This window comes from Aplysia californica, unplaced genomic scaffold (assembly GCF_000002075.1).
Source record: "Aplysia californica isolate F4 #8 unplaced genomic scaffold, AplCal3.0 scaffold00490, whole genome shotgun sequence".
Taxonomy (NCBI): Eukaryota; Metazoa; Mollusca; class Gastropoda; order Aplysiida; family Aplysiidae; genus Aplysia; species Aplysia californica.
Window position 1 is genome coordinate 487,071 of NW_004797760.1, and position 14,504 is coordinate 501,574.

A 14,504-nucleotide genomic window follows, 5' to 3' on the forward strand; every position below is an offset into this window, starting at 1 on the left:
GGGTGTGTAACTGATGCTAAAAATCCAACCAACAATATATCAACAAAAATTAATAAAACATAACATTACTTTCTCAGTAACTGCAGGGTGCACTCAGAACCTTCTAACTCTGACATTTGTTAAAATATCTCAAGAACATTAAAAGAAAAAAATAATAAATCAAGCATAAGCAGAAAAAAAGTGAAAATACGTGGGGTTTTAGTTTTAGCAAAAAAGAATAAGCAAAAGCAAAACTTTCATCAAGCTTAAAAAATGTTTGTAACTATACACTGCCAAGGAACAACAAAGCCTGATCATTAAAAAATTATACTTTCAAATAATAATAATAATAATAATAATGTGTTTTCATAACATTGAAAATAAAGACCTTCTATACCCTGAATGTTCCAATCATGTTGCACTGCATCCTGGACAAATATGTAAAAATATTTCTACTCCTGAGTAAAAAAAATGAAGGAGCAATAATAAACAAAAAACAGACAGTATCCACTATTCACAATCAATAAAACATTTCTATTATTGCCATTACGGCGCAAAGAAATGAAGGAGTATTAATAATGAAAAACAAAGTGTCCACTTTTCAAAATCAATAAATTAAAGCTTCTTTCATTTCATTAGAATGTCCATTCCGAAGCTCGACTAATGAAAATGACATAAAACTCACGGCAGGAGAGGTTCCTGGGGCAGGCTGTTTAGCTAGTTGTGACTGCTGTTTCATGAGGAACACCTGTTCATCCTCAGCGCTGACCTCAGCATCACGCTGGACGACCTGAGATGGAATGAAGAATGGTCTCATTTCTGAACAGAGAAATATTTCAGACGCAAAAAGACGAAGCAACCCCAGCCATTTAATAACAGTTAAATTTTTGGTAGTTTGCCAAAGCAGCATTTGATCACATCGGAGGAAAAGGGGAAAAGTAACAATAGAGAGGGGAGTACTTGATAAAGGTAGCAATATTCTTTTACCTGCAAAGCTCTGCAGAAAAAAAGAAGTCTGGTCTTCTTGTCAACACTCAGACAATTGGTAGGACATTAAAGAATCCCCGAATCCCCCCCCCCCCCCCCCCCCTTATGCGCCGCACAAACACACACATCTTGTTCGATTAATCAAACTAAAAAGGGACAAGAAAGGAGCAATCAAACGATGGTAGAAGGTTTTTAAAAAAAAATTCTACTTGATTATACTTGATACCAATGCAATCACTACGTTAGAACAGAACTCCAATCAGACAAGTAATTCAACATCAAACAATCAAACAGTATTTATTATGTGCGAACACTTGCACTAATTGCAATCAAGTCTAACCCAGTAAAATACCCATAACAGTTCTTACTTTTCTTGTCGGTGGTTTTGAGATAACTTGTTCGAAAGCATCTTCTGGTTTCATGGATGACAAGCCCTCATACAGGATGCTTATTTTCTTCTCATTATCCCACCCTGATGGCCTGAAAAGAAGATAACAAATCTAAGCATAAATGAAATAGACAAGTATGGCCAAGTTAAACAAGTACACATTAGTGAAGATGGAAGAAAACTATACTGAACTTTTACACGGTTGAATTCAGGATGGTGAGCACACACAGAAATAAAACTGGTGTTAATATGCAAGGTTTTGAAAACCTTAACTGGACAGCGAGTACCATGTCCACAAGATGAAAAAAAGACAAAATCCTAAATGGCAAAGCTCAGTCAAACCTGCCGGTAATCTTAATTTCATCTTTCCATTTCATTTTCATCTTTGATATATGATTGAAGATACACACTTATTTTCTTAAATATATCTTTGTAATTTCTCATTTCATCGGCTTACCCGAGTCATGGATGTGTCATACACATTTGTCGGTACCCAACATGTTTGAGAAATCCTTGTCCACCTGTATGTGCTGTGCATTTAAGTTTCAGGGACAAGGACATGTGAGTTCACATTTTGTAAGACGGCAATCTTTGCATCTAAAAAAACTATGCTGTCCAGGATAAACAATTATAAACCTCCACATCATAATATATGCTGAGGAGCTCAGTTAGAGATTTCATTAGACTGCATTAAACAAAGAAACTCACAGCATTAAACAAAGAAACTCACAGCATTAAACAAAGAAACTCACACAAACACTGAATCTTTGTCCACAACCAGGGCAGGCGATGTGAAGGGAAAGCCGTATATCCTGTGGACCAGGTATCTGTACAACAAATCACAGTTCCTTTCATCTTTCACAGATGTGTAAAACATAGCAGCACCATCTTGTATTGCAGTTAAGGAAAGGAACGTACTCCTCTCAATAAAGTGTTCAACAGTGAGTCAGTGAGTGTTTGTAGTAAGCCTACAAGGCAATGACAACATGTTCACCAGGATGGATTGTAACCACAGCAGTACTTAAAAGAAGCAGCAACTCATACAAAAGCGTACATGAACAGCTCCCTGTTAATAGTAGCATTTTTTAAAGAAAAATTAAATGAAAGTTGAATAATAAAATCATCCCTGATATATAATTAAAGAGACCTGACAATTCTCTTCTACATAAAAACCTCGTCCGTAACAAACTAGGTGGAAAGTAATTTTTGCCTTACAATTTTGTTCTATGTAAAAACCTGGTCAAGATACAAACAAAAACTCACCAGGACTTCGTACTTTATTGAATGGAAAGGAAATTGAGCACAGAAGAACCAACCTAAGACCGAGGCTTCAGATAACCAGTTGGAAAGACTTTATATTTATTTCTCAATTCGAAATCATTAGCAAACAGAAAGTACTGTAAATTAATCCCAAGCAATGCAGCTGCTCTTTTACCCCCTTTTGCAATTAGAAAAAAATAATTCAAGACCATTTGCTGTTCATAATATTTATGACACTTATATGACCGTAACCCCTTGACTGCTAACCATAAGTCCACCGCCTGTGCTAAGGAAATTTCCACAGTGGCCGTGTATGACACGGTCTGCTTGTTGAATGACTATCGCTTGCTTACTATAAGCACTAGACACAACAAAGTCTATATCAAATAAAATAGAAATGAACATACACTCCATAAGTGTTAATCATTTTTAGGTATAAGTATTCTGTAGAAGAATTTGGCAGGTGAAAGTGAGATTTTTAAAAAATCCCATCTCTGTATTTGAGATCCCAGTCATTTTGGAGATAAGATCTGTGACAACTTTCTTCAGATGAACTGAAATCTGTCATCACTGTCTGCATCTCGCAAAATTTCTGCAATAACCTGATCTGTAGACCTAATCAACCTGCGAAGCCACCGTGGCAAATGTAGACAGCAGGCAAAAACCTCAGAGAGGCAGACTGACTTTGTCATTTGCACACAACACACTACACACCGTGTCTCTTTGTTTTAGCTACCACATGCGAATCCCAGGACTAATAACCTAAATATAGACATGACCACATCGGCAAGTGGACAGAGAATACAGGGATGTAACTCTTGTTATTCAAAACTGTGTAGAAGTGAAGTTTTTCAGGCGTACCAGGTGCGCCCAAAGTGCACACAGGAGGGAATAGTCAGGGCTTACCAGGTACGCCCACAGTGCACACAGGAGGGAATAGTCAGGGCTTACCAGGTACGCCCACAGTGCACACAGGAGGGAATAGTCAGGGCTTACCAGGTACGCCCACAGTGCACACGGGAGGGAATAGTCAGGGCTTACCAGGTACGCCCACAGAGCAGGCAAGGGTTTTTTTAAAAATATCAGATTCACAAGAAAAGGATACACTTCAAGCAGAACTTTCTAATATGTTGTTGAATGAAATCTAGATGTTCATCTTTAAAATCTAGCTCCTTTTCCAACATGGAGATTGCGTCACTCTGAAAAGAGAATATGAAATAAGAAAACAAAATTTACAAAGATAACACAAAAAACATATTTTCAAAGCAAGTCAACAAGATGGCATAAAAAAACAAATTTAAGAGACATTCGTATTTAGTTTGTTCACTTACTATGAACAGGAGGGTTGAGTTGGGAAAATTAACAACACAACAGAAAAAAGCCATAAAAGTATATATACAGACGGAGCCTGAAGCAGCAATTACAATATTTCATTTCATTGCAATTCCTTTCCAACAATAACGAAAGCATTTGAAAGGAACAATGACAATAGTGGCGTCTGTGGCCTAGTGGTTATGCTACCGGACTCGTAATCATGAGGTTGCGGGGACGGGGGTTTGAGCCGCGGGCCCGACTTTGTGTCCTTGGGGAAAGGCACTTTACACAAATTATCCTCACTTCACCCAGGTGAAAATGGGTACCTGGCCATAGACAGCGAAAGATCTTGTCAGTATGTTAGTGTTTTAGCGCCTATAAATGGCTGCTTGCACTGTATGCTTCTCAGGAAGTTGAGTTTGTTTCAGAATGCTATCAGGTCTGCTGGGTAATAGTATAGATTGTGAAGCGCATAGAGCTTGCCGTTGAGAGGGGATTTGTGCTATACAAATGCTATCTATTATCTATTATTAGTGTCAAAAATCCTGATAAAGAATACAACAATTTTATTGAGCAAAGCCAGGAATTGACCTCACAATCTTACCACTATGAGCCAAGTAGTTTGCAGCTTAACTTACAGCATCTGAATTCACCCCCCCCCCCCCCCCCCCCCGACCTCCCATACCAGACAAAGGAAAGACCTGTTGTTGGACTCACCTTTGTTACTACTACTACAATGGGTATTCCTAAGTTGCGCGATAGTGTAAGCTCTCCTAAAGGCAGAGTAGCCTCTTCCTCCGAACTTGCAGCAGGCGGATGAAGAGGATTGACCTCTCCTCTTGGAGGTCCCTGAGTGGCTATTGGGCCGTCGCCGGGTTCTGTGTAACCTTGGTACACTCTCACCACTGCAACAATACAGAGAAGAAAATAGAACATAATGGAAGGAATGTAGAACGGAAAAAGAAAAAGAAAGACGGTAGGCTGAGTTGTAGTTTCCAATGAATTGATCCAAAAACAGTAACTTGAAAACAGTAATGAATTGATCCAAAAACAGTAACTTGAAAACAGTCACACAAAAGAGCAAAAACAATTTGCATAAATGAAAGAGAAACATATTCCAGCATAACAACAAGAACGACTAACAACAGAGTGGTGACACAGAAGTAGAGGTAGGAGAAAGCTACCAGTGGAGTCCCCAAACCAAACCACCTGCAACAAGAGTAATAATAGTGAAAAAAACAACAACAGAGGGAGCAGATAACGACCCATCAACCATAATCTATACAGAGTGACAGAGTGAAGGGTTATAAAGGAAGTTTGAGCAAAAACAGCTGCAATGACATTTCAGCCAACATCATTTTTCTTTTAGAAAGACCAGGGCTAGGCTTGTCACAAACACACCACGGTACCACAGTCGAAAGAATAAAAATAAGAGAGTACCATTTCTAGAATATTTCATCTATTCAGTCACTGGAGACAAAGCTAAAACATTTACAATTTATCTTTCAAAATAATTTTCCCAAACAACAAATCAAAGTTTCCAAACTTTTCTCTTTACTGCGGGAACAAAAACTAGTAAAATAACCTTTCTTGCCTGACAGTTTAAGAGTTTTAAAGTATAACTATTTGTGCACTTTCACGAGCTCATACCTCATAAATTCTGCAACTGAGATTTTAATTTGCTCATTAATGACCATGCCATTTTTTTTCTTTTTTGCCTTTCCAAAAGGAGAATAATTTAAAAATAAAAATTGTTCCAACAAAAACTTCACACAATCTTTCAGGACTGATAACTTCATTGAGGCTTATTTCAGAAAGAGAACCCTACAAAAAATCAATACAACCCTGAATCCAGTAAAGAACACAACAACCAATATTGAAAATTCACAAGGAAATTATTGATGAATGTTACTGCGATGCAGAACACATCGTTTTTCCACATATCCCCTCTCTTTTCCATGTATGCACTCGGTGAACATGAGACGGAAAAGTCAGCAGAACAATGAGTTTCTGACTTTGTCCAGCAGGCAAGCACATATGTTACAAATATTGACCCACTGATCTTTTTAGCTGAGCAATCAACGCACTGAGCACAAACTGTTGCGTCCTTTTCCCACAACAAAAATCAATAGTGCAATAATTATTTGCTGAAAACTACCCCATGAGTATGCCAAAAAAAAGTATTCATCACACTTACGCACAGAAAAGTAGAGATTGCGACTCAACTTGAACCCACAAAAAAAAAAGAAAGAAAAAGAAATCTCTTCAATCAAGCATCTAATATGAAGCCATCTAACCGATCATGTGAAAACACAGCACTTACACAGATGAACCTCAAACTGATTATAATGTGACAACTGTATAACTCTTATTCCAAACTTTGGTTTTCTTCAATAAATCAATACAGTACAGCCATAAAATGGAAAGCCGAATACAGACAGAACAAAAAAAAAGTTTTTACTACTGCAACACATGAGTCATTCAGCTGGAGTGCCTCTTTTCCTCCACCACGACTAACAAAATGACAGAAAAACTTGGACAAAATCAGCTTTTTCAAATAAAAGATGGACAAATAACAATATATATATTGTTTGACAGGAACTTGACCAAGATCCACAACTACAAACGAACATCTATGATTTTGGAATGAACTGTATTTATTGTGTTTATCTTAGTTGTGTAATACAGTATGCTTCTTTTGAGTCATTAATTTCAAAACAATTGATCAGATACTCCTATATACTCAAATTAAATTAAAACATTCCAGTTGTAATTTTGACATATATGCTTATATATTATATAAAATCAAAGGGGTCAAAAAGGGTGGACAGATGTGTCACCTTGTACGCCATCAGTCACAAGTGTTTCGATCTAGTGCTCACAACCTCTTCATGTTGATAACAAGAATGAAAACCTGGCACAGTTTCAATGCAACAACATTAGTGTATTCCAACATGAATTGCGCTTGCAAGCTTTGCATTTTCATTTAAGAAAATCGGACAAAAGGTTCAGTGTGCAAGTTGCGCACATTAAAGATCCCTTGGTGGCCCAAAATTGATAAGAGTAGGCTTCAGCCACCACCCAGGCAAGAATCAAAATTTCTTACCAACTGAAAACTGTTTGGCGTGTTCCGCTCACTCATATGATCTTATGCAGTTGCGAGCGCCATAAAACACTTACCCCCCCAAAAAAAATGTCACCATGCTACATGAAGAACGTGTCACTCTCTGTGATGGATTATATTATTTCTTCCCTTCCATGGGCAAGTGTTGTATAGTAGTCTCCCCAAAATATCCCTGTGCTTGCAAGCAAAGAAACTGAGGGATCTTCGGTGAATCGGATCATAATCCATTCATCAGGGATATCTTCCATGGTAAATCATGGTCAGGGCCACGATCAGTAAAATGATCTCCCCTTTTTATTCTGAAATGTACTGAGTCTTTGAAAATGTAAGTCTTGTTGCAACTTTTTTCAAGTAAATGATCTGAAAATTGCTCATATTCATAAGAGCAAAATATTTTGACGGGATACAATAGTGACAAAAGCATATGGTTATACTACTAGCAAGCTGCAGAATGTCTGACCAGGACAGAAACAGTACCTGGACTTTTGATTCATTGTCTTACAAGACACAACAGATCATTGTCAAGGCACCAAGCTAAGGCACCTGATTCTCCTTGTTCAAATAAATATAAATTCTGAACCTTGAATAAAAAATGGTTAAATGGTATAGGTTTAAACTATCAACACTAGTAGGTTATTTAAGAGATTAAGTTTAACATCCATCTCCTAAAGGACCTAGCCAAATGGGAAATTTGTCAAAGTGCCTTTCCCAAGAACACAATGTCAGACCAATCTGAGGCTTGAACTAGCCTTGTATAAGCAGAATGATTGTTCACAAAGAATACATCAACTGGAGTCCAGCTGCCCTTGTATTGAGGCCCAAAATTTCAAATTACCACTACCTCTAAAAATACCCCAAAAAATGAACAATATGTAGTTTGGTGTTGAATCCCAAATTTATAAATCCCTGTATGAGAAATTTTATTCAGCTTGAAAATGCCCACAGCAACCTCGGAACTCACGGAAAAGAAAACCCTGCCTTCGGCTCAAAGTACTCTAGAGGAAAACTTCGACTTACTTTTTATCCTAAGTATCTTATAGTATAAATAAAAAAACTTCTACATTTAACACACAATAACAATCCATTCTTCAAATCAATGGCTGTGAAAAGTTGGGCCCTTATTGTTATTGCAGGTGGTAGTGCACAGCAATTCAGCACAACAGCCACCTTCCATCAAGAGAAAATTTGTACAATAGCAACTGTAAAAAGAAGTAGAAGAGGGAGACCATATCACTGTAGTGCTCACAAGACACAAACAGCCCCATTCTTTTCAACAAAACCATTAAAAATGAAATAACTAAGTAAGAAAAGTAACTCACAGCTCTGCTCGTATTCCTGCATTTTCTCAGCAGGTATCCGCAGTTTGTCCACATGGTCACTGAGCACTTCTGCCCATTTGTTCAGCGTCTCCAGCAAAGACCATGGCTGCGCCATAGACACCACCAGCATGACCAAGGTGTCACTGAAATTGTCTTCTTTCAGAGCATACTTCAACAAGCCTGTGTGGTGAGGGTCTCCATCAAGTACCCACACGTTAAGCCGTGATTGTTCTGAAAAAATAATACGTTTAGTTTTAGTACAGGTTTTACGGCACTCGCAACTGCATTAGGTCATATGAGCGCCAGAAGATTAGAGCCGTTACAAGAGAGTAACAAAAATAAAAAAGAAGAAGGGGAGATAAGGACGATAGATGTTTGAAAGGAAAGAAGAAGCAAACCACACCAGAGCACCCACCAACCACCCACTGAAAAAATAATAATATTCCTTTCCACATGACATGTCACAACAACACACATAGATAGTAGACACAAGGACAGAAGTGGAGAAAATAATCAGAGAAGATTTAAACAAGCTATGCTAAAAAAGAAATTGCTTGAGTATATGTTTTATTACACCATAGACACAATTTTGAAAAAGAAGGTATAGCTGAGGTTCAGTAAAAAAAACAAACAACAAAGTCTGTCAGTTTTTTCCGTAAAAACAATTATACCATTATGGCTGTGTACGCTCACTGTCATGAGTGATTCACATTTGACCCTTTGGAAATACAGTAACCTTCTCTATACTTTTAACCCTTTAAGGCACCCATCGGTCTTAGTTTAGTTTTAGTTATTAATAGAGGTTTTACAGCGCTCGCACCCATTGGTCTAAAGACTTGACCATGTCAAAGAAACAACTAACGTACTGATTTTAAAAAAGGATCAGGTGAACGTGATTCACAGAACAAGAAAACACAGTATTAATTGCATTCATACCCCCCCCCCCCCCCCCCCCCAAATATTCCCTTCATCATGCCTTGTTGGGGTGGTGGTCATCTTGACAAGCTGTACCCAGTATTATAACGATTAGGCCAGGAGTGAAAAGTGAAAGTGGTAATATAGCAATAAAAAAACCTGTTTTATTTTTAAAGGATTTTAAAAACAGTACAGTAAGTAAGAGTTCTTCCACATAATACACATTATACCTAAGATACTATTTAGATAAATAATAAACAGCAGAAACATACATTTATACAGCATTGAACATTATCTTTGAGGCACTTATTCAACCCACCATCTCTGTATTCATCTTTGACATCAATATAGTAGTATTCCAGACCAGAGCCTTTCTTTGGCTCCTCAAGTCCTTGCAGCTTAGCAATCAATGTGGTCTTGCCCGACTCATTGTCCCCTGTGAATAAATAAAATCAAACTGATGAAAAACAAGAAGAACTGACTTGTGTATCATCTGGTCTTTACTTCCACTAGTAATCAACCTGTCTCAAATTGTCATCTGTCAGTTTAATCCACAAACATCTTTTATATTTGCAGCAATTTTCTGGAGAATCACACTTCTCCGCAACTTAAAAGAGAAACAGAAATTCTATTAGCCCAAACATGAAAAACCTATTCTCACAACAGCTGTGTATCCCCTGATCACATAGATGCTGTTAAATACTAAGTCAGTTAGCCAACATTTTGTTTCTTCTGTGAAATAGTAGATGTACCTCTTTTTGACATCTTACTGAGAATTTTCTAATTGTGTCAATAACCTTAAATCGTAAAAATAAAAACAAAATTCAAAGTGTCAAAGATCTCATGATCAGAGTGGCGGAAAGTTGTACAGAATAATGAACTGAAAGTTAATATTACAGTACAACACGGATTGGTTGAACACAGATGACTCGAAATCATGCATCCGTCAAACCGTGTCTGTGGTCTTTTATCTTCCTCTATCTTTGTAAGATATCCCTTAAACTACAGTTCTCTCAAACTACCGAGGCCGGTCCTCACAAAACCGAGCTATCCGTACTGTCTTTTACTTACCCAAAACAAGAACTGATCTTGTTGTTGGGAGCTTGGAAGCAGAGCCCGATTGAACATCAGTCAGTATGTCAGCCCTGAAATATAGAGTGGACATTAAATCTTTTTAAAAATATCATATTATCAGTGAAAATCAAATAAATGCTGCATGGAGTGAAAAAAAAAAAATCAATCACAAATAAAAACCCAGCTATCAAACAAAAACCTATGCATGCAAGGGCTAAAATATTTTAAGAGCACATTTTCACATATCTTTTGATTTCAGCATTTTTTTTTTCACTTTGAACTTTTGTAAGTGCAAGAGTTTTTGTTAAAGTATCTTGAGCCCGATATGTATCTAAATCTAATTGCAACACGACTGGCCTTACAATAAATGTTAATACTACTGGATACAAGTTGTTTACCAAACTTGTGCTTTCCACTTTAGCCTTCGCTGTCTTTTGCAACAGCACAGCAGTTAAAAAGTAGGTTTTTTAAAGTAAATTTCAGCACAAAGAGATTATAACAGTTTCATTAAATTAGACACATATTTTCTAAATTCTATTTTGAAAAAATCAGGAAAACAATTCATTTCCCCATCTTTTTAGAAAGGATACTTTAACATCATTTTAAAAAACATGTGGGTGTAAATTCTCACAAAGATGGATTCTGAATACCCTAACAGACGAATGCTGTCAGCATTCATTATCAGTTTTTCCTCCTTACATGGTCGCTTTTAAGCGGGCTAACCCAGATTTTGGGGGTTTCCAGAAATCTTAACCTACACCATTAAGCGGACATTGTGCTACCTTAGGAGAAGTTTGGTTTCATTGGTGTGTATATATTTGTTTGGTTATAGAGAAAACTCTCCATTCTAAAAAGAAACTGAACAAGGGGCAAAAACTTTATCTTCACAGCTTAAAAGCGACCATTAATTCTTCCAAACCGTTTAGTTAACAAGGACAAGACATACATAATTATCTCAAGGGCTAAATCTTTAACCACGGAGATGCTCTTGGTAAACCTGCAACCACAGACAAATGCTATCATTTTTCTCCTTAAATCATCTTCCATTATTTTTTCAAAACAAAAGACAAGTCATGCATTCGTGATTCCTTTATTTACAGCTTCGGCATGCAGTTTGAATTGATGCATGACATAACAATATAGTCCTCGATACTCTGGGTGGTTTACCCACGAGGCCGCATTGACAAGTAAAATTTTCACTCCAAAATTTTTCCTGAAAATGAAAAATGTGCTCAAAATCGAGTGAAAGAGTTCATAAATTGGGTAAAAGATCAAAAGAATACAGTTCTTGACTTCGAAAAAAAGAAAAATCCTGTAACAGTTTTCCCCGTGAAGTGTTCACTGTTCATTTCAATAAAAACATGCTACCATTATCGGCTAAATTTGCTGACCACAGCATTTTGCTGCTCCCCAGCAGATCTAGTTTTAAGAAGACATGCAGTGGGCATGTATGTAGTTTGAAAATAGAAGTCTAAGTGATCAAATTCAGAAGACAAGTTTCATTTTTTAAAACAAACGAAACTATTATATTTGTTATCCTTACAAAAGTACCACTTGCCTAAATAGTAAAAATTCATGAAATTTAACTAATTTTCCTTACACGAGTTTCATTTGCCATCTAAATTCCAGGGGGACTCCCCCCCCTTGTTCAAAACCTTGCTACCCAGCTTCTTTTCACATCCTATACCTATACTATGCTTTCAGCTAAAAACAATACACACTGCAGCCACACTTCTTTGTTGTAGAGGCCTATTTCAAGACTGTCTTTGCTGCGAACATATCCGCCACCCATTGTCTAGGACAGTGTCAGTATAATTTTAAAATGCAAAAATGAGGTAAAGTGGGAAAAGGTAATTTGTATAGGTGATGATTGTCCTCTAGATAGGTGACTGTTACAGCAGGTTCAACTGTATACAGAACAAGTTTTAAGTGTATGTTTGCATTTCATGCAAAATTTAAACAAAACTCATAAAAAAGACCACATTAGTAGAAGAAAATCTAGATCTAGATCTATCTAATCTAGATCTAGTTTTATTATAACATCGAGAAAAAAGAATTGTGTTTCAAAGTCGTCGCATTATTTACAGTACAGTAGGCCTATCCAAGCACTGCACGTACATCATTAGCTGCAATCGGTAACTGCAGTTAGCCTGCAGCAAATACAAATTTAAGCCAGGTTCTGCTTTTTTATGCATTTCATTTTTTTCTTACAAGAAAAAGCAATGTAGATCTAACAAAGAATTTTTAAAAACCCACAAGGTAGGCCTAGGCCCCTAGAATCTACTAATTGACTACTTCCGTGCCCCACCCACGACCCAGCACTACCAGTCACCTTCACTTCACCCCAGTTTGTATACACCAAGACTTCAGTCAACATGCACACTAAAACTAAAACACACTCCCACCCTGGAGTGTACTCATAATTCAAGTATTGGGAATAGAATGAATACAGCTGGGACAGTGGGGTTGGAGGTTGAGGGATGAAAATGAAATGAAGATCACTTGACAGAGTTTGTTTACAGTCTGTCTGCTAGATTCCAAGCCTTCATTTTATCCAGCTTCACTGCCAACATTCATTGAAGTTCTATTTCCTGTTCAAGACAATCCTGGTCTCTGGGAAACTCACCCCATACTGCACAACCAAAAAGAGCGGCATTACTTTGTTTATCTTTCATCTGATGGCATCAGGTTCGATCAACGACTATCGTCTGCTAGCTGCAGTAACACTAAATAACGGCAGGTTTAGCCGGAGAAGCCGATTATTATCATTCATGAACAGTGAAATCTGGGTACCCTCACCAGTACATAATGCACAATAAGAAACCTTGATACCCTAGCCAGGTTTATGCAATCTTAATGTAATGCAAGTAAGTAAATCTAGATGTGAAGTTAACAAACTCCACATACCATAAATTATCCGCATCTTCGGAATTGTTTTCGCCGTCTAGATTGCCCATCCTGTCTTCCTTCTCACTGATGGGCGCCATGTTGGAATCAACAGTAGCCCGTATCTGAAAATATTTGCGCATGCGCAATCGCTCTGAAAAGTTTCATGAGGCGATGATTCATTCGTGATGTCATTTAGGTCTCGAGAAGACATTGGACTGATTGTAAAACTGAGGCCACTATTTTACCAGAATACAGTCTGATTTATCCAAACTTGAAAGAAGTGATGCCATAATTAGATCAGTTCCTCCTTAAAATTATTTTACCAGCTTGTTTCTTTGGTCAAAGCGGCCCCCTGTGTTATATTCTAAACTGCTAGATACTAGGCTACACTACATTACAATGTAAAACACGTCACTCGAGCTATGACGAGTGGGTGTGTTTACTTTTGAGTGCGCGCTTCCGTATGAAGATCTTCAACACATAGATCTAATCGGCTGTAGGCCTTGGCCTGCTCATTATATTGTTGGGTGAATTGTTCAATCTGATTGGGGCTTTGCAATTTAGAACAAAAGTGATATAAGAAATTAATTTAACAAAATAGTTCGGAAACCAACGTTCAAAGACTCAGAGCAATCTTATCGCTTTCTCTGCGCTGCAAAGATCAGCTGATGATTGCGACTTTTAGTCGAACCCTGCTCTACGGCCACCTGTTCAAGACAACATTAAACAACCACGTTCCACTTCCCCTTGAATTTTTCCATAAGCTATATTATATTACAATTACACTGCCCAAAACGTCCACCTGTTTGTGACAACTATTTTCCCCTAGACAATAGACAACGCGTGGCCCACCTCCATCGCTCCTGCCCCACCCCCCACCCCCCTCTCTCTCTCTCTCTCTCTCTCTCTCTCTCTCTCTCTCTCTCTCTCTCTCTCTCTCTCCTCTATATTACTCCCTCATTCAATGGTTCTAAGCTTAGGTTGTCATGTCGCCAAGGGGGGGTAGCGGGGATAAGCTCCCATTACCTAAAAATGCTCTCATGGCGCGCGTCTCAAACAGACTCTCACGGTGAGTCCAGCTCCTGGCCTTCCTGTGGCAGAACTGTTTTTAGTGACAGGAGAAGGAGCGAAGGCGGGTCTCTGGCGCCCTAAAACCAGATGCTTCGGGCAGGTGGAGCTCGTCAGTCCTGGTCGGCTGCCTACCTAGGAGAAGGAAAAGTCTAACTTCAAACCTCCGCTTCCTTGCGGCCACACC

The 14,504-nt window shown here is 38.0% G+C and overlaps 1 protein-coding gene across 1 annotated transcript in view; it reads right to left on the reverse strand.

Moving 5' to 3' along the window:
• LOC101850589 (cytoplasmic dynein 1 light intermediate chain 2) overlaps positions 1 to 13,382 on the reverse strand; it is a gene marked incomplete in the record, with an annotated part of 22,649 nt that extends 9,267 nt beyond the window's left edge. Inside the window, 9 exon segments of the mRNA XM_005105767.3 lie at positions 665 to 769; positions 1,335 to 1,446; positions 2,107 to 2,242; positions 3,720 to 3,813; positions 4,646 to 4,833; positions 8,372 to 8,602; positions 9,606 to 9,722; positions 10,358 to 10,431; positions 13,268 to 13,382. Coding sequence (XP_005105824.3) covers positions 665 to 769; positions 1,335 to 1,446; positions 2,107 to 2,242; positions 3,720 to 3,813; positions 4,646 to 4,833; positions 8,372 to 8,602; positions 9,606 to 9,722; positions 10,358 to 10,431; positions 13,268 to 13,347 — 1,137 coding nt within the window.
• Positions 13,383 to 14,504: the final 1,122 nt, after the last annotated feature.